The sequence below is a fragment of the Pyxicephalus adspersus genome, chromosome 11 (genome assembly GCF_032062135.1).
Source record: "Pyxicephalus adspersus chromosome 11, UCB_Pads_2.0, whole genome shotgun sequence".
In the NCBI taxonomy this organism is placed as follows: domain Eukaryota; kingdom Metazoa; phylum Chordata; class Amphibia; order Anura; family Pyxicephalidae; genus Pyxicephalus; species Pyxicephalus adspersus.
Genome location: NC_092868.1, coordinates 46,469,707 through 46,490,476, shown reverse-complemented (window position 1 = coordinate 46,490,476; position 20,770 = coordinate 46,469,707). Strand labels below are relative to the sequence as shown.

The window sequence follows — 20,770 nt, the reverse complement described above, 5'->3', positions numbered from 1 at the left end:
GCCAAATAGGAGAAGCAATCTTCCAGCAGATGTATTCTATTATTAACGGTTATGTATATAGCGCCAACATATTACACAGCGCTGTACATTAAATAGGGGTTGCAAAGGACAGGCGGATAAAGACAGCGACACAGGAGAGGAGGATCCTGCCCAGAAGAGCTTACAATCTAAGAGTTGGGGAAAGCAGCACACATATCTGTTTTTTTGTACATCAGTATAGCACTTAACAGAACTCTGCAGTCAAAGACAAAACCACAGATAAAACTTAAAACAGATAAAAAAAAAAAATAAAAAAGACATGATTACTGTCCAAAATGCTGAAACGGTAATGTAAGCTTGCTGTAGGGGGTTGGTCTTGGCAACAGGCTTGCAGCAGTTCATTGAGGCAGCACAGAGAAATTTTTCCAAGAAAACAAAGTTTAGGCCCTGCTTGGGTTCTTTATTTTAGCACAAGGGGAAAAAATCAAAACACAAACATAGCAAATTGGCCACTAACAATAAACAAGTCCTTTTGCATAAGCAAACTTTACATGACCGCTTACTCCTTTGTCTGTGGGGCTCCTTTCCCTTCAGGTTTTAGAAAAACACTGCCCCCCCAAAGGATTCCTCCTCGTTTCCTAAATAAAGTGCCTGTGCAGTCCAGGTGAAGGCTCGGACATGGACTGGGTGGCCAAGGATCCCTCTCAACTATTTCTTGGTGAGCTCCAGGACCCTAAAAATTGGCTTTTCAAAAAGACCAACACAAAGTTATCTGGAGCTATTAAAACGCATATGCCTTAACCTGGGCACTACGCACACCCCATCTAAGACCTTCCTAGCCAAGCCAACTGTATAAAAACAAGTGTGCACAACTATATACCAGTAATTTTCACCAACAGAAACCACTTGTGTTTTGTGACTAACAAAGCAATAAATCCCACTCATTGCAATATCCGGGTCTCAAATCACAAAAAAGGGCCCAATGGGAAAGTCAACCCCCCACTCCACCTTACCATGTTTCCTTCTTTAATACCTTGTAATTTAATGTATAGTATAAATTAAAGGTACTGTAGAACTTTGGACTGGTCTGCTTGTGGATTGATAATCCACAAAGTGATTTTATATTTTCAGGTTAACATCCAGTTAGTGAAAAGGCAAATGTAACCTTTATGATAATACATCGTTTCATCAGCAATTCCAAAGGTTCAGGGATCTTATTCTAATATTACCTAACAGACAGAAATTGAGGAAGTGGATTCTAAAAGAACTCCATTTTAGGATGGGTAAAGGAGGATCTTTTATCCAGTGGTGTCACACAATTCTTTGGCGGACCATCTGTGTCACCAGTCTATTTGGGCACCAGTCTACAGTTTAACTAGTGCACGCCTCTAGGGGTGATGGACTTTGGGAAGTGGTGACCAAGTTACGGCTCTTGCACGCGATGGACATAATGACAGTTGAGTGTTGGTGCAGAATCACAAGGCTGAAGCCAAACACGCCGAGGTTAAGATCAATCAGGGGTAGTGAGAACAAATGGGGTCCGATACCAGACAGACAAGGTCCAGTATCATCAATACATGAAGTCAGATTGTAGTTGAGGAATATTAGGATAACTAGGATCAGAAACTAGAGACACACACAGGAGTTTGGAGAGCACAGACTGGAATTCCCTTGCTCAGACAACTTTCTGTAGAGGCTATTTTAGCTTCAGCTTTAATAATTGCTGGTGTTGTGACATTGCCCCAGCTACCTTGTTACTCTTCGTTGGGCTCCATTGGTATTTCTGATCTAACCTATGCTTGCACCCCAACTATGTTTGTCTGCCGACTGCCATGGCCCTTTACTTGGACCCGGACTAAAATTGCCTGATGCCTGCCCTAATTCTTCATTTGGACCCAGACGATGCTTCCCCTAATACCTATCTGTACACCGAAGCCATCTATCCTCCAGGTAGGGTGATTCTGAGGCTCGCGACACCCAGCAGCAAAGAGCCCGGTTGCCTCTTGGCTACTGGCCCATTACCCCTTATGGGTAACCTGGTGTTACTTGGACTCCACGCCTCAGCCTGTACCTGACAGGTACCTCCGATGATGTTTTTACCTCCACCAGCAAATGAAGCGTGTCTGCATAGAATATTTTTCCTTTAAAGCAAGTGGATTGTTTGCAAAGATACACATGGTACAGGGCAGGAATAACACACAAGCTGAGAACCAGGAGATTCATCGATAGGGCTGCTGGCTACAGAGAGATTGAAGGTAAGAGGAGCTGATAAAAGCACAAATCCTGTAAACCTGTGGAGATCTGTGATGACTGGGTCTTCACAATTGTTCAGGAATCCCTTTAATTTCCAATACATTTGTAATGGCTTATCACAATGATAGGCTACCATATTAATTATATGCAATCGGTTTCTAGTGACGTTTTATTAGGTTTTTTAGATTTATAAAAAAAACACAACTTTGCAAAGCTTACAAGCATCAAGTGGTTTTATCATGAAACAAGTAGACACAGAAAATAGAAACCATGACATAAAAATACTGATATAATAAATATGAGAGAAGCTGCTGTCAACAGAGATTGTGATGTCAACTTAAACTACATAAATGGCACTCATTTTTATTTTTTTCAAAAGGCAAGCACTTTTTAATTATTATTTAACCAGTATTACACATGTACCTAGATGGTTCTCCACCAGGGAATGTTAACTGAATGTCATATTTACTGCTGTATAATTATTATTATTATTACACAGTATTTATATAGCTTGGACATATTACACAGCGCTGTACAAGGTCCATAGTCACGTCATGGCTGTCCCTCAAAGGGGATCACAACCTAATGTCCCTTCCATAGTCATATGTCTCTAATACAGTCTAAGGTCAATTTTTGTGAGTAGTTAATTAACCTAACTGCATGTTTTTGGGATGTGGGAGGAAACCAGAGTACCCGGAGGAAACCCACGGGGAGAACCTGCAAACACCATGCACAACATTTCCTGGGCAAGATTTGAACCTGGGACCTAGTGTTTTTTTCACATAGTTCCGTTTTAAGGTTTAAACACTTGAATTGTGATAATAAACCCAGATTCTTCATTGGGTTTGCTCTTCAAGAGAGCCAATATTTATACTATGACTCTGTGCCGCTTCATGTATCATCGTAGGATCAGTGCAAGGCAGTGGAGATGTGGAAGTTGTGTCTGGAGCAGTCACTGAACTGGTTTGATAAAGAACTATATTCTGAAAGAAAGCAACATTTTGCAAATGGTAAATATGGAAACAGTTGAACATTTAATGTACAAAAAGGTTTTCTGGAAAATGGTGACTCTCTTAACTGGTTGGAATTCAACCATTAAGCAATACAAAGGGCATTTCCATTCAAGGTTTTTTTTTTGGACAGATAATGACATTTCAACAAATCAGCTACTAGTGAAATCTTGCACCAATTAGGGGTTTCTAACTTCTATAGGGGAGATCACCACATTTCCATCAATACCTTGCTAGCATGCAAGAAACAAGTGTATCTTGTCTTCCTCTTAAAAAATTTGGTTTGATAGCTTTTATGGCCCTATAGACCATCATGATCACAAGGATTACCTTGTGGGACCAACATGTTCCCAGGAGTGTTCAGAATATTTTTTTTTGGGGTGGAGGTAAAATGCATCACAATGGCACCATAGTAGGCAACAACTATGTTTTTCTACTCTGTCACCAACTGGCAGCCTCCTTGTAGGGCCCTGGTCCGGCACCCATGCTCCCCAGACACCTGTTCCCCAATCTACACTGCACTCTTTTTTCTATATCAAGCCCCAGCTCAGTCTTGGATGGCTAATTGGACATTTCCAGCATACGGTTGCCCTTAGGAAATCTGTGCACAATGGAATGCATCTGGGGAAGGACTGAGAAAAACAGAAGGCCATAGATAATGCAGTACAAAAGATTCCATTTGAAGCAAGTCCAGAATACAGAGCCAGAGGTCATACACAGGTAATCAGTCCACCAGACGAGGTGTCCAAGGACAAAGACAAAGCTGAGTCAGAGTTACAGGCAAATGGTCGGTCCAGGTAGCAAACAATCCAAGGGTCAGCAACAGTAAATCTAATAAATAATCACACCAGAAGCAGGTCAGCCCAGCTAACTGCTACAACATGCAACTGGTGACTGGGAGCAGAGGGGCTGTAAAGTCCTAGCAGCCAATGGCAGGGAATGATTAGGACCAGGAATTGTTCTTTTCATTGACTGCAAAATAGACTCCAGATCCCCTTCAGCTGCAGATAGTTTCAGAGCAGGGGATGCCAAGAGACCATTCAGAGCCATTCACAGCTAAAGTGAAGCCGGGGATGCTGCACACTGCAGAGCAGAGGTCTGATTGCTATTTGCCTAATCTCTTGCCCCTGTAAGCGACACCATCAAAGGGAATAATCGCTGCCCAGATAATCATCTCCCAACATGCTTAGTTTGAGTTAAAGAAACCAGCTGCTCATTTGACTACATCCTCATTAACCCTAGCCTAGTTCTTATGACTTCAGCTGAAAAATATTAAATATTAGCCACTTACAATCTTGGGAAATTTCCCACAGTAACAACAGTGGAGGGCTCCTTTCTAGTCATCCTCCAGATACAAACTGGACACAAAGCCCAGCCTTACCCAGTCCTGCTAGTGGAAAAAACCTAGACATGGACCAGAACCTTTCCAACTCCTCCATGATCAGCTCTAGGACCCTACGTTGGTTTTTTAAAGCCTTCATGAAAAAAACCCTTTCCTGGAGCTTTTAACACAAATTGCCTATGGGTGCAATTTAGATGCCATCATACACTTTTCCAATATTTTCCATTATAGTCTCTGAGATCACCCTAAATATCTGCTATGTGTCCACCCATGGGACAATACCCACTGGAACAGGAAGTTTGAGATCTTCTCAATGGGTACACAACCAGGGAAAATCCCTTCACCAGTGCTTTTATTGTTTGTGATCCCACTGGAGAGATTTCATCATCATTTCCTCTTTTAGTAACACCACTGGAGTGAAGGAAAAACTCAACAGCAGTATCAAAAAAAATCTTTTTCTAATTTTTTTTACCCAGTTTTGTTGGATTTTCACTTAAAAAAAAACATTTAGGTGAAAGAAGACATTTGGTTTATGTTTAATTCATCCCCAGTCCAACAACAAAACCTTTATTGTATGCCAGGTGTCATCTGTGCTTTTATGCTCATTAATGATATCAATAGTTTATGAAAGTTGGCCATGTACCTTTGGTCTAAAAAGAGATTATTTATCCACCTTGGTTCAACTGAGAATACTTACAGCTTCAGTCAAAGTTGTCCTACATGTTGTTTTACATCCAAACACCGAGCTGGCAGTCGTGACACAAAACATCAGGACAGTAAATATTAATAAAATTGAAATGATGCCTTTAAAGAAAACCTGGCAAAGCATGGAAAAAAATAGACGTTATTAAATTATGTTTCCTTAATATAGGCTTTATATGTGTTATACTTATTTTATATACAGGTAGATCCTGGGTTAAGGACATCTGACATATAGACAACTCCTAGATACAAACGGGGCTTCCCTGCTCCCTCGTGTGCAGGACAGAGGCTTGAAGGGGGGTGGTTTGCATGACATGCAGAAGAAATCTTATGCTAAACACAGCTGAAGTTGCGGGTGATCTTAAGAGTGGAACTGATCTGTAACATCTTGTAACTCTTAAATGACCAAGACAAACTTTGCAGCTGTTTGAATACCAAAGCACAGCTTGCTTTAGAAGTTAATGTGTAGGCTCCATACAGTTTATTTTTTTTTTTGCTTTGTTTGTGATTAACTCACAGTCATTTTATACAGTAACTGACACCACGCTGCCCAATAATGTTGAGACAAACATTTGACCTAAATGCAGTTATTAAAATAATGTACCTGTTCTTACTTACATACAAATTCAACTTTAGAACAAACCTACAGTTCCTATCCCATATGTAACCCGGGGACTACCTGTATTAGGCACGGGACAGCTCTGCCAACCAGATCAGCATAATAGGACAGCCATCAGGCTTAATGGTGAATCAGATCACCAAACATTGACAATGTTCTCCATCTATCTCAGGAGGAATAAGCAATGTTCTGGTCTAATTTGGTACAGAACACCAAGCCTATTGAACTCACTCTGCTTCCTTCATAGAATAAATGTTATTCATCTGTACAATATCTTAGTTATAGAAAATATAATAAATGTTAGGACTTAAACCCGCTCTTTATTTCTTGGGTAAATTCATACTTATTTTAAATCAGCAGGTTGCACTTTAGGTTCCTTTTTTAATCCCTTTTTTCCTGGACCGTCAGTTTGTTCCTTTGATGTAAAGCTTTTTCTGTAAATGACTGAACTAGTCACAGTGATGACTTTATAAAAATGTATCTGTTACTAGATTTTTAAACATTTATCCAACAAATTGGAGACAGATCAGGCCTTAATCAGGAGTTTATTATTTCACACCATAGTTGATATGTTTAATAGATTTATTTTTGTTTTGTGTTTATGGGGTCTGCTTTTAAAGAGGTGAATTCAACATCAACTGAACATACCCTAGTGGAGAATCTTCCAGGTCCATATGTTTCCATGGCAGAAATCCACCAGGGGATGTTTAGGTGAATGTCAGATTTATTGATTTATAAATAAATGATATAATGGACTGATCATTGTTTTTTGGTATTATGGTTGTTAAAAATCATTTATATATCACTACCTATATTTATTTGATTTTTTGTTGATAGGAAAGGCTACAATTATATTATTGTTTTACATATTATTTAGTGTACGTATAAGTGTATATATCTCATCTGTGAGAAAATATATAATCTTAGTTATTAAATTTTGAATATATTGCACATTTGCTAGTTGGTACATTGAACAGTAACAATATTTTGTATTAGATCTTTGGACTGATATCTTAGAAAAAGTTAGGATACTTACAGATGCAATGAGTTCTCCTTTGCATGGCTCATTTGGATAGTCTAGACAGAGATGTCTTTCTCCATGCCCATAAGAGTCAAACACAAGACTCAGTGAAAACATTATTATTGCAATGAAAGATGCCAATGAACTGAGGATGTTCAGGATTAGACTTGCCTTCACCTTGAACAAAAAAAGTAATATAATTATTAGGAGTTTCATTTGAAATGCATGCCCCTTATATGTCGAAATGGAAATATCATTTAGCAGTCATACATTATCTATGTAGGCTACTACTGCTGAATGCTGAGTCCCTGACTGCGTTTGAACATTTGGAAAGATAGCCAGCCAAAATTCCTTGCTCTTGGCAGTGCTGGTTTTATATCTACTGCCCCCCCAAGATTTTTTTTGTTGTGGTGCCTTGTTTTTACCTTAGTTGGCTGACTAGCCTTAGGACCAGTGCTGATGAGTTTTGTGCTATGTCCGTAAACTTTTTGTCTAAAATCATCCTTTTAAGCAAGGGTGTATTAGGTCAGTCACAGGTGGGAACGCCGTACCCTCACTTTTTTTGGGAATAGGCACATGTGTCTACTCTCATTTTGCAGAGAACTTCTTTGGTGGTCCGCGACTCTGGCCGGCCGTCCACCCAGGGGGCCAAAGCTGCGGACCATGTCACCCGTATGGAATTACAAGCTTAGGGCAGTGGGCAGGTTGTTGTGGCACAACCCGCCCATTCCCAGTACTGAGCCTGTGATGGGAGAGTGGACGGGTTCTGGTATCATGACATCACTGTGGGGGAAGTTTCTTCTTCTTTGAGTGACACATAGGCAGGGGTGTTGTTGGGCAGGCATGGACAGTACTGTGCCCCCTCTTTTTATTTTTTTTTTACAACTACACCCCAGCTTTTAAGATTAGATATGACTGATATGCGAAAGACACCCCAAGGATTAGATAGAAATACTTAGAGACAGTATGTATTTCTTTATGAGTACAACAAAAGATGACTAGATGACAACATTTAATTCCTAAAATTGAAGAGACAACAGTGATGAAGATCAATCTGGATTGTGCTTGACGGAAGATCGGCAGCCTATATCATTTCGTCATAAAAGGTATTGTACCCATACAACAAACTAGGAATGAGCCTGGGACATCTATGTCCTCACACAATTTGGGCCCAGCTTAGGTGGAAGAAAGTTAGGTGCTCACCTAGGACTTCAAAATCTATGCTCTAGCAGGCCGCTGGTCCTGGTACAATCAATGGGGTCACTATACAGTATAGACATTCTGCAGCATTCCAGGATAACAAGGGAATAATGATATTCATTCCAAGCATATGGACAATGTTACAGTCCCTGACAATATTAATCAGACAATTTCTAATCCTTCCATACTCTATTCACAACTACACGATCTGTATACATACACCCTTTGGGGTAATAGTTTGGGAAAGATTCTGATCTTCCAACACGACTGTGTCCTTATGCATATTACACTTAGACCTTATGATTTGATAGGATTGGTGTGAAGGAATATGAGTTTCTTGGACAGAGCCCGGGCATTAACTATACTGAACAGGATGAAGGTCTTCTCAACCAGCATTGCTGAACGTGCATAATCTTTGGCTGAATGGGTGCAAATTTGCACTTCAAAATCTTGTAAGGACCAGAGCTGGGTTTAAAGTTTGTTTAATTAAATCAGTTCAGTCAAAGGAAAGGAGCTATTCATTCCATCTTTGTAAATTCTGTCTCTTTTCAGAAGTCATTGCTAACGCATTGTCAACCCGATTTGAATTTTGATTTAGGAAGGATGACGGGACTTTAAGATAGACCCGCCACGAAAAAAACCCCAAAAAACACAGAAGTGTCATCTATGCCTTACTTTTGCAAGTTAACTGCCTGGCAGTCATTGCTGAAGGTTTTTGATAACTGCCCCTTGATCATCTTTTATCTTGTCCATTTTTAGTAGTTTTTCTCTTTGTCTTACCTTTTTTACGGTCGGTTTGACCGAAGCAGCAACTGAAACTGACCCAGAAGTGATATACTGCAAGCAAAATTAAAAACAAAATTCTTTTAGTAAAACAAAATTCATTTATATACCAAAGTATGCATTTAATAAATCTTCAGATCAGATATCAGTGATTGAAATATGAAAATTGTAAGAGAGGTTCCAACCCTAACTTCTCCAAAGACAAAAGTTTTGTTATTGTGCCCCAGTGTTTTCTTATTTGCAGTTTGTGGTACACAAAAGTTACCCCCATCATTACCACAACTATGTAAACAAAGCAGTTCTAAGGCTCCCCCACACTATCCAAAACTAAAAACAAGAATAGAATTTTATGGCTTGCTTTCTCTCGTACTTCAGCTCAATAATACTGGCAATATAGAATTGATTAGGAAGACAACAATGTGTTAAGCTACGTACACACTTCCAATTATTATCGTTGGAAAACGAACGACGAACGATCCTGCACGATATCTACGAACGATCGTATAGCCCAATCGATCGTTCGTCGTTCGATTGGAACGATAAAAATTGGAAGTGTGTACGCACCTTTAATCAGCCATTTCCAGGACACGTGGATAAATCTAGCAACAAAAAAAAAAAAAAAAAAAGCTCACATTCCTGGAAATACCCAGTGCTAATGATTTAAATGGAGACTGCACTGCCTGGATAGAGCAAAGATTCAGACCCAGGCCCCCTTTGGAAGGTAACAGGTTTTCTGATTCTTTTGGAGTGAAGGCTATTGTATCTATAAATAAGTTTAGTTCCAATTATTTTACAACTCTTAAGGTAACAAGATACACTAAAGGCACTGATCACATACAGGCTTTTGCTATAGAGTATCAGTAGATGTCTTCCTATAGGATACCTATCAGCACAACCCTCTGGGCAGAAGCCAAGATGAAAGATCCCTCTGGAAATGTAGGTCAAAAAAAAATTTCACCTTCTCAACTCACGCTACTGAGCTTTGGGGTATTGTCCAGAGTGGCAGTGAGGTTGCAGTGTGGTAGCTTCCCTTAGGCGAGATTTTACATGTAGTGTCCCATCCAGAGTAGCCCTGAGAGACTGAATGAGGGCAGAGGAAAGTGGTGGACAAAAACACTTTCACTAATCTACCTAAAAAAATAAAATTGGCTCTGCATAAAATTAACATTTTCAACTATCTATGCAATATATTGACTTCTAGCAAATACCACAGAACTGTAAATACTAGAGTATAAACCAAGACCTACCTCCTGTCCCTCAAGGGAGCTCACAATCTAATGCCCCTACCATAGTCATATATCTTTAATACAGTCTAAGGACAATTTGGGGCCAAGTCAATTAACCTGAGTGTTTATGGAATGTGTGGAAACCGGAGTACCTGGAGGAAACCCACGCAAACATGGAGAAAATATGCAATCTCCATGCAGATAGTGTCCTGGCTGAGATTTGAACCTGGGACCTAGCACTGCAAAGGTCAGAGTGCCCGCCCCTGAGCTACCGTGCTGTAGACTACTTATCGTTAAGGTTTACTATAATTGCGTATTATCTTACCAATATACCAGGCCAGAAAGGCAGCCCAGTCCCGATAACAATAATAAAATTTTCAATGGCGTATAGTGCATCGGATATTAGAGCGACTCCAATCATCAATAGAACAACACCTGCAAAGATCTGTGTTGCCTGCACACAAAAGAAACAAAACATTTTTATTATTACAAGAACTTTAAAAACGCAAATGCCTTCTGTCTGAATTTGAGATTTTGATTAAACACACAATAAACTTAGAGACCAGTAGACACCTCCAGCCTAGACCTCATTCCTTCTTTTAGCTCCGTTCCTGAAAAGAATATTTCCAATGTTTGCTGGACGGTCCTGCCAAGACCTCTTGCTGTATTTTTACGACATCTTAGATCCCTGGTGAGGGACAAGCATTGTATTGTATAACACTCTTTTCCCAAAACTTTTAAATCTGAAAAAAAACTTACCCCAAGAGCTTCAGGTTGTCCTTTAAAAAAATGTACAAGTGGTTTGGGCAGGTGGGTTGTCATGCCATCACCTTCTTCTTCTTCATACCTGCGTGGGTCTACATCATGGGGAACCATGATTTCGGGATTTGGCTCACCAACTAACATCGTTCTCAAGCTGCAGTGAGAAGAATTGTATACAAAAATGTAATTAAAAATAACTTATTAAAGATGTTTGAACAGAATAAATCTGGAGTTATCAATAACTAGTTTTATTGGATATAGTTCATTACTATTTTGATTTGTTTAGGTCTAAAGACACCAAAACAATACCTATTAATAATGTGGGCGATGAAAGAAAAAGTAGGGAATTCCTGGCAAAGGCACTTAAATAAAAGGTTTTCAAATTGTATTCAAAACAGTTTCCATAAAACACAACAGAAAATATAATACATAAAATGCATGGACAAAGATAAAAAGTAGTGACTTTGACAAAGATTACCAAAAATATTCTAGCATAAATAGTTTGACACGTTTCACGGATGAAACCTGCTTCTTCAGGGGATCGGTAGCCAAGCCAAGATAAGCGGCCCAGATAAAGATGCAGCATTTTAGTACAAAAATAGTTGAAAGTTCCTTAAGTGGAGGTCTCACAAATTCCCACAGCACCTTGTTGAAGTAAGAAAAAAAATACATTTTCACTGAAGATTCAAAAACACCGCTACGCATGTCCCGCACAACAGTTCAGCTTGACATAGCACACATGTCCATCCAAAGCTTTGTATGGGTCTATTGTTGGCCATGTTATGTATTACAGTCCCAGCCACTGATATTAGCTCAAAGGCGAAATGCGTTGGTCAATGTTTGCAACTGTGATGACAAACTGCACTAAGCCTGTGGTATCTTGAGCTCTGGAAATTCAGTAGAAAAACAAGTGTAGCACCTAATAGCATATTCAACAATGATAATAAGCTCTCAAAAATAGGCATCAAGGATTTATTTTTTCTAAAATTTTATTTTTGGGTCTATAACTCTTGGAAATCTTTTTGTACTTTCAACCTAGTGAAACCATTGTCAGGAAGGGAGGGTAACTCTGTTTTTCATCTTTCTATGAGAGGAGGGGGCTATTATGGTGGTAAGAATGCAGGAAAAGGCAATGCCTCTGCCACATCTCTAGAGGGCGGCAGTTCACTTCCCCTCACTGTAATTGGTTCTTGGTAGACCAGCACAGCAGCATAGCCAGTCAAGAGTTTAGCAAGGTACCAGCTGGGAGCCACACTGCCGCCAGACTAAAAATATCATATGTTTGCATACAATGTCTGCTTTTAATAAAAACTTCACAGATTGCAGAAAATTCAGTAAGTAGGAATAACGTTTAAGATGTGATCAAGAAAATCCATACTGTTTACTATATTGCTTCAGAACCTGGGAAATACTTAGTACAATATTGCCTACAAATATACATTTTTTGTTTTGTAAAAATTAGGTGGATATATATTTTTATGAAGCTTACTTTTGGATGAAGTGGAGACAGGTCTGGACATAGGCTTTCTTTGCTGTGTGGGATTATTTCCTGTCCTGATGACCTCTGCTAACTGGAAGTGAGCTGAGTGTACAATACACAACAAAGTATTGCATCACATATCGGGTGAATTGGAAAAAATGACCGCGCAGCAAAAATTCCAATGTGATGCAAGACATGTTTATACACAGGAACAGATAAATGTACATCTCAGTGTAAAAAGTTACGTAGTCTGGCATACCCCTCAGCTGCCGAGAATGGATGAACTCCCTTGTGAAATCAATCAGAATTTTTGACTAATCCGACTGAATTTATTCATCTGTTTTTTTCCATTCTGCTCACCTATAAAGCATTACTGCAAACACAGCAAATTTTTGTCTCCCAAGATGACCAGCCACAATCTCAGACAGAAACCTGACTGATGTACAGAGGTCCCCCAACATCGTTCTGTTCATGAGGATCAATGAACGACCGATTAGAATGACCACTGTGCATTTCAATGGAGGAGAGCACAGTGGGGTGCCACTTACTTACTTTCCCCTCTCCGTAGAACAAAACTGTGCATTGTGTGTACGGTGTTTATTTATTTATCTGTCGCTGGAAACCATAACAAAAGATTGTTTTCAGCATCAGAAGTTCAACGTTTGTACTTGCATACACACATTCAATAATTGTTGTTGGAAAGGATCTTCCATGATCATTTCCAATGACAAAAAGCTGAAAAAGTGCTGTACATTTAGAGCCATTCTGCTCTATAGAGAGAGGGGAATGACAGAGCGGCACCCCACTTCGCTCTCACTTCTTCACTTGCACTTCTTCACCTGCCAAGACAGATCCATGAACAATGCTGGATGAGCACTGTACACACACCAGATTCTCATCTGATACTAGCCCTAAATCGATAGTCAGACTAGAATCATCAGGCGTGTGTACCTAGCCTTAGGCTGGGTACACACGTCCAATGGTTCTCGTCCGATATCGGACTAGAATCTGGCCTGCGTACAGCGCTCATCCAAATGACCATCCTGGCAGATCCACAGAAGATGGACGTCGAAAAATCGTAATGAAAGTGAAGGGGGAGAGAGTGTATCAGGATGCCGCTCCATCGCTCTCTCCATACAGCAGAACGGTGATGTATGTACAACGCTTGTTCATGCATCGTGCAGTCGTTAGTCGTTGGAAAGGATCCATTCCAACCACAACTATTGCATGTGTGTACACACGCTTAGATTTGAAACATAAATAATATTCTAAACAATAATAATAATCATGGATAAGTATCATAGAAAAATAAAACAAAATTATATTTACAGTACAAATGGTATAAAACATATTAGTAAATATTATTAATAAACACAAAATCTTTGCTTATCCACAGTAAAAATCAATCTTTTCTGTAAAGAGAATTGGACATAAAACAACATATCCATGCGGTAGCTGCTATCTCTACCTCTGGCAGGGAATAATTGGCAGTGAACCTAAAGCAGTGAGTTTGCAGACCTCGCCTTGTACATGTTATGCAGCCTGGAGAAGAAGTGCAGAGAAAGTCTGCTTCCATTCAAGGCTGCTAAGTCAGGTTTTTATCTAGCTGACCCTGTAAAGAATAAAGGAGATAAAGGCCTTTTTTTCTGTATACAATGATCTCCCCATTTTAGTGGACAGACAGTACCTGGTTGGGGAGAACAGTTGTTTCTGCAACTTCCTCTCAGCTCAGATTTCTAGAAATGAAGTGACGTTGATTGCAGGGAGGAAACCTTCTTTTATTGGTGCAGCTGACATCCAAATCCTGAGCTGGGTAATGTGTTCAGAGCTGTAGAATACAAAAAGGATCCAGGATGTAGTCTGCAGTCATATTAAAAACTAGTACATCTCCTAAAATCTTTTTGCTTTTGCACAAATAACCCTACATCTTTATTCAAATAGTGCTTAGGGATAAATGTCATATACTTACACAAATGGCAATAGACATAATGGGCTTGATTTATACAAGTTCTCCAAGGCTGGACAGGATACAATTTAATCAGTGAAGCTGTGTGATAAACAAACTTGGAATGGATTTTTTAAAAGTAATTTGCTATTTGGTAGCAAATGTTTTGAATCCTGGTCCAGATCTATTTATTTCAGGTTTGCTGGATCACCCAGCTTCACTGCAAAAATTGTATCTTCTCCAGCCTTGAAGAGCTTTAAAACTTACCTAAACTCAAAATTTTCCCTTTACATAAAAGGGTAGCCAACCCTTAATATAAGGTAAAAATTCTGTTGTTTGTTTTTTTTTTAAGTTCAATACCTGGTGTTGAACTATAGTGTAGTTTATGTTTAAGGTAAGCGTACCTAAACCCTTTTATGTAAAGCAAAAATTCTGTTTGTTTAGCTTTTTTAAGTGCAATACTATTTTTTTTTTTTTAAAAGGGTGCAGCGCCCCCTAATTCTCGATCACCTAGACCAGCGGTCCCCAACCTTTTTGGCCCCAGGGACCGGTTTCACGGAAGGAAATTTCTCTGAGGACCGGGGGGGGGGGGGGGGGGGGGGGGGGGGGGGGGTGCACAGAGAGAAAAGAGAAGACATACTCTGGCGTCTTCTCTTTTCTCTCTGTGCACCTCTGCTGCTTCAAAGCGATCACATGACATCTGACAGCCAATCGAGCTGCATGTCATGTGCTCGCATTGCTTGTACACAGACTACTGTGTACATTTACCGGCATCTCATACAAACACCGCTGCGGACCACTTCCGGTCCGCGGATGGTGGTTGGGTGCCGCTTCGTTTTTAATAATGGATCATGTACTCGCGGCCCACTGAAAACACCGCCGCGGACCGGTAGTGGGCCGCGGCCCGGTGGTTGGGGACCGTTGACCTAGACCAGGGGTCAGCAAACTCCGGCCTTTAGGCCAGATACAGCCTATCCAGTAGTCAGTTCCTAGGGCATAACGCCCCCCCTGGTCGATTGGCCTAATCACAGCCAGCAGGGGTCGGCAACCCGCTGCAACAGAGCATGCAGCTCTTGAGCCTCCTTGGTATGCCTCCCTTCCCTATTTACCACGGCCGGCGTTAACACTTACCGCGCCGGGGTAAGGGGGCATTCCCTTTCCTCTGTATGCATCGCTTGTTGACAGAACATGCAGCACTTCCTGTTCTGCTCACACTGACACAGCACAAGGAGGAGGGAGGTTACTTTCACTCGGAAAGCCATTTAAAAACCTTGCCTGCTTCACCAGCTCAACCTCTAGTTCAGTCAGCTCTGCCTTCTAGCCAACCATCTCTCCCAGTCACACCTGAGCCAAAGTTCCCGCTTCCTGACCGGTTCGCTTGGGACCACAGCCAACTCTGGGCCTTCCGTAATTCCTGCCTGTTATATTTTTTACTGCAGCATAGACCCTTTGCCGAGGAACACACCAAGGTGGGCACTGTCATCTCCCTCCTCCAGGGGGAACTACAGGTCTGGGCCTTTCGATTGATGGAACACAGTGATAAAGCCTTGGGTAATATAAATGCACTCTTTGGGAAATTGGCAGAACCTTATGATGATCCCCGGCGTGCTGCCACCGCTCAAGCAAACCTCCGCAATCTTCAACATGACCGATACCTGGTTGAGGACCACATTTCAGACTTCCGCAGATGAAGCTTTTATACCCAATGGAATAACACCGCTCTCAAACATCAATTCCCCATTGGGTTGCCTGAATATCTTAAAGATGAGTTAGACAGAATGGTTGTTCCAGACTCCCTTAATGACTTATTTAGGCTAGTAACCCAGATTGACAAAAGATTACAGGAGCGCAGGATGGAGAAGTCAGAAACCCTTTGCTCACCCTGGTCTTCCAATTATCTACTTCCACCACCATTGGTCTCTGAACCCATTCCACTTCCTGCCTCCATGGATTGCCCAGAACCTATGCAGTTGGGTCTAGCCAGGCCTTCACTGTCCACAGAGGAGCGCCAGAGGCATTTTCAGGTCAATCTCTGCCTGTATTGTGGCTGTCCTAGTCATCTGCTGTGTAACTGCCCCAAAAGACTTGGGGGAAAGGTCCGCTCACATTTCTCTCTCCTTGTCCCTCCAGAGCACCGACAGAACAACTGAAGTACAAGCCATTGTTGATTCTGGGGCTTACACCTGTTTCTTGGATGTCACCCTTGCCAAGCAACTCCTTGTACCCCTTTGCAACAAGAAACAACCACTCTATCTGTGACTCCCAGATGGCTCTACCAGTTAGTCTGCACCAGTTACATTGGAGACAGTTCTCATAACCATACAACCAGAGCATTAGGGAGTTTTTAAGTTTTGATGTGATACCCTCTCCACTACCACTTATCCTGGTATACCATGGTTGCAGGCCCATAATCCTGGTATTAACTGGTCCACTGGCGAAGTGACTTTTGCGTCTGCCTATTGCCAGCAGTACTGTTTCCCAAGGTGCAACCAGCTATTGTGCTTGAATACTGAGTTGAAGGGGGTCATTCCCCCTCCTTACCATTACCTTTTGGACATTTTTGACAAAAAGCGGGCTGACGCCCTTCCCCCTCATCATATTTACGAGTGCCCAATTGAACATTTGCCTGGAGCTGAGATTCCGTTTGGCCGTATTTATACTCTATCCGAATCTGAACTTATTACCCTAAAGGAGTACATTGATGAAAACCTGAACTAGGGACTCATCTGACCTTCTACTTCACCTGCAGGGGCTGGCGTATTTTGTGGGCAAAAGAACGATGGTACCCTCCGTCCTTTCATAGATTTCCGGGATCTTAACAAGGTGACCATCAAGAACCGTTATCCCTTGCCCCTTATCCTTTTCTGATATTCACAGATCACAAAAATCTGGAATACCTGAGAAAGGCCAAAAGGCTTAACCCTCGCCAGGCCCATTGGGCTCTTTTCTTTTCCCGCTTAGATTTTCATGTGACCTTCTGCCCTGGGGCCAAAAATACCAAACCAGATGCCCTATCTTGTTTCCGGAAGACCTAAACCCATCTTTGCCTGATACTATGTTATGGCACGAATATAATTTCTGGCAGTTCATGTAAATATTGATGGGTTGAATTTGAAGTGTACAAACAAAGATAACACAAAGACTTGAAAGATTATACTATTTAATAACAAGACAGATAGATAAAACAATGCAATAAAAATTAATAGGCTATAACAAAGATACTTATCTGCGGAAGAAAGTTGAATTCACCCAAGGAGTCTGTTGGAAATCAATACCTTGGCAGATGATCAAAAGAATGTTGCATACAGTTAGTTCTGATCAAGACTGTTATTTAGGTATGGATATGTGTTTTTAACTACCCAGGAACTAAGACAATGGCCGGTGCTTGACCAGAACTGACCAATAAATATCCCTTAAACCAGTATTTTACCTTATAAGGATCCCAGTTAAAGGATGCTGACAAGCAGGCCTAAAGCAAAATATAGGCAATAGGCCGCATGACAGGGGAAGTGGAAGAAGACTGAGGGGCTGGGGTGAAAAGTTCAAAAGAAAGAAAAAAATTAAATTAAGATAAAAGAGGATAGGGGGACGGATGGTAGAAGGGGGGCCTTGTGGCAGGTGTTAGGGGAAGGGAGTAGAAAGGGGTGAAGAGTTCAAGTTGTTGTTAAAATAGAAAAGTGCGGGAAAAGGTGGAGTGTGGATTGGAGGATGATAAAGGGGGAGGGAGTTGGTGAAGGGTTAAATGAAGGGGTCCCAGGGAGAGGGGCTGCAATTTTAAATAATTTTATCAGGAACAGGCAATGGATGTGGAGGAGCTAATGAAGACGCTGCGACAAGCAGCTGAATCCCGGGGGGCAGCATGGCTGGAGGAACAAGTTGCTGCCGCTCTGGAAGGGGTCGGGGGGGGGGAAGCTGCTAACCCCCCCCATACCAGACGCGCTCGGCGGTCACGACCACCGGAGCATTTAAGCCCGAGTGTGACCCCGGGGGTCCAGCGCCGCCGCAGAAGCCCCGCAAGGGACCCTCCTGCTCCCCCAGTGAAGAGGAGAACGCAGGATTCTAGTGGGGGAGCTGGGAGGAATTCTCGTCCCCGGCGGGACCCCTCCGTGGACCGGAGACGCGAAGTGTCCCCACGGGGCCGGTCCACGCGGCGAGTGACCAGAGGATCGACGGCGGGCAGGGAAGAAGATTCACTTACCCGGTCCTGTGCCGCTCAGCGGGATGATGGCCGGCGGTCGGCGTCCGGGCCTCCGGGATGCGATGGGTGAGGTGAGTAATCAAGGGGTAGCGGACGGTGCAAAAGGTGAGGTTTATGTTTGTTTTGAGGGTCCGTTGGGTGCTCATCTTGCTCCTGAAGTTAGGGAAAAGATCTGGAGGGGTGAGTATGTGGAGATTTTTTCTTTACTGCCTGTGGAGCGTTTTGGAGGGCGAGAATCCAAGCCAGGGGAAGGTAAGCGTGTTGGGGAAGACAAGGGGTTGTGGCGTTTGATCCCCCGTACGTTCCAGAATTGGTTGCAGGCTTTTGCAATTTTGGCATGTATTGTGGGGGAGAAGGCGCCAGAGAATTGTTCTGCACTTTTTTGTTATCTAGATGCAATTAGTGAGGCTTACAGAGTTTATGGTGGTGTTGCATGGCTGCGTTATGATGAGCAGTTTAGGCAGAGGAAGGCTTTGAGGCCGGGTATGCGTTGGGACCATAAGGATATCAGCCTTTGGATGCGGCTGATGATGCCGGCGAGGATGTCGCAGCAGCACTTTCTGGGGAGCGTCGGAGGTCCCGGGCCAGCAGGATCCCTGGCGGGTAAGAAAAAGGGGCTCTGCTGGTTATTTAATGAGGGGATCTGCAAATTTGGACCCACTTGTCGTTTCAAACATGAGTGTTCCAGTTGTGGGGGAGCGCATTCGGGGGCCCGTTGTTTGGTTAGAGGAAAGGGGCGTCCCTTGGAGCCTGCGGGAAAAAGGGATGACGCCGGTGAAGGTGGAAAACATGTGCCATTTTCTCGGTAAGTATCCGGACCGTAAGGCAGCAAGAGATTTGGAGATTGGTTTTAAGGAGGGCTTCCGGATACCATGTGATTTGGTGAGTATTCATAGGGTAAGAAAGAACTTGCAGTCGGCTTTGGATAATCCAGGGGTGGTTTCTGAGAAGTTGCGGAAGGAGGTGGTGTTAGGTCGCATGGCGGGGCCTTTTGGAGATTTGCCTTTACAGAATTTGGTGGTGTCACCGTTAGGGGTAGTTCCCAAGCGGGAGAGGAATCAATACCGCATGATTCATCATTTATCATACCCGAAAGGTGAGTCTGTGAATGACGGCATTGCGCCTGAATTGTGCAGGGTTGCTTATACTTCATTTGATGTGGCGGTTGATTTGGTGAGAAGGGCGGGGAGGGGCTGCTTAATGGCTAAGGCGGATGTTGAATCTGCTTTCCGTTTGTTGCCGGTGCACCCGGATAGTTTTTGGTTGTTGGGTTGTTGTTGGGAGGAAAAATACTATGTTGATAAATGTTTGCCTATGGGCTGTTCTATTTCTTGCTCTTTGTTTGAATTGTTGAGTACATTTATGGAATGGGTTGTGAAGGAAGTATCTGGGGTTAAGTCCATCATCCATTATCTGGATGATTTTTTGTGTGTTGGCCCGGCGGGGTCAATGGTGTGTGCCAACTTGCTGGGGACGCTGGAGCATGTTGCTGATCAATTTGGGGTGCCATTGGTGGGTGAAAAAACTGTGGGCCCTGTGACGGAGTTGTCCTTTTTGGGTATAGTTTTGGATTCAGTTAGGATGGAATGCAGGCTGCCTGAGGACAAATTGGTGGCATTGAAGGAGGAAGTGAGGAAGGCTTGTTGTCTAGAGAAGATACGGTTGAAGGAGTTACAGTCTCTATTGGGAAAACTTAATTTTGCCTGCAGAATTATGCCGATGGGCAGGATCTTTAGTCGGAGGTTAGCCGCTGCAACTGCAGGGGTGCGGCGTCCGGAACATTTTATTCGTCTGACTAGAGTGCTGAAAAGTGATTTGGGGGTGTGGCGTCGTTTTTTGGACCAATATAATGGTCGGTCTCTTTGGTTGGAGTCTTCAGTTGATAATGAGGTTTTAGAGTTATGGACGGATGTGGCAGGGGGAGTTGGCTATGGGGCCTATTTTTCAGGTAAATGGAGTGCGGAGGCCTGGCCGGTGGAATGGGTGCATTTGGGGTTGTGCAAGAACTTGGTTTTGTTGGAATTATTCCAAATTGTGGTGGCATTAGCTCTGTGGGGTAGGCTGCTTGGTAATAAGAAAGTCAAGTTTCATTGCGATAACATGGGGGTGGTTGAGGTGATTAATAATAACTCCGCGTCTTCCCCTCATGTCATTTGTCTGTTGCAGCAGTTGGTTTTGTTGTGCTTGCAATTTAATATTCATGTGCGGGCTGTGCATGTTCCGGGGTGCCAGAATGTAATCGCGGACTCC

At 42.4% G+C, this 20,770-nt stretch overlaps 1 protein-coding gene across 2 annotated transcripts; it reads right to left on the bottom strand.

Annotated features, from left to right (window-relative positions):
* Positions 1 to 2,373: 2,373 nt before the first annotated feature.
* Positions 2,374 to 14,222, bottom strand: LOC140340719 (membrane-spanning 4-domains subfamily A member 5-like). 2 transcript variants are annotated; one of them, XM_072426087.1, is made up of 8 exons: positions 14,065 to 14,196; positions 12,387 to 12,479; positions 10,895 to 11,051; positions 10,461 to 10,589; positions 8,907 to 8,963; positions 6,942 to 7,103; positions 5,282 to 5,401; positions 2,374 to 3,215 (listed from the first exon to the last, which is right to left on the bottom strand). In XM_072426087.1, exons 3-8 carry the CDS (start codon positions 11,039 to 11,041, stop codon positions 3,069 to 3,071), a joined length of 762 nt encoding a protein of 253 aa, XP_072282188.1. In that variant the 5' UTR covers positions 11,042 to 11,051; positions 12,387 to 12,479; positions 14,065 to 14,196; the 3' UTR covers positions 2,374 to 3,068. The 2 variants fall into 2 exon arrangements, with proteins under 2 accessions (XP_072282188.1, XP_072282187.1); XM_072426086.1 differs by lacking the exon at positions 12,387 to 12,479 and having other exon boundaries at positions 14,065 to 14,222.
* Positions 14,223 to 20,770: the final 6,548 nt, after the last annotated feature.

Coding starts and splice junctions, on each gene's coding strand:
- LOC140340719 (XM_072426086.1), bottom strand. CDS start 11,041: ATGTTAGTTGGTGAGCCAAATCCCGAAATCATGGTTCCCCATGATGTA. Junction 5,402..6,941: donor AAGGAGAACTCATTGCATCT/GTAAGTATCCTA, acceptor ATGCTTTGCCAG/GTTTTCTTTAAAGGCATCAT. Junction 3,216..5,281: donor GGACAACTTTGACTGAAGCT/GTAAGTATTCTC, acceptor GCTTTCTTTCAG/AATATAGTTCTTTATCAAAC.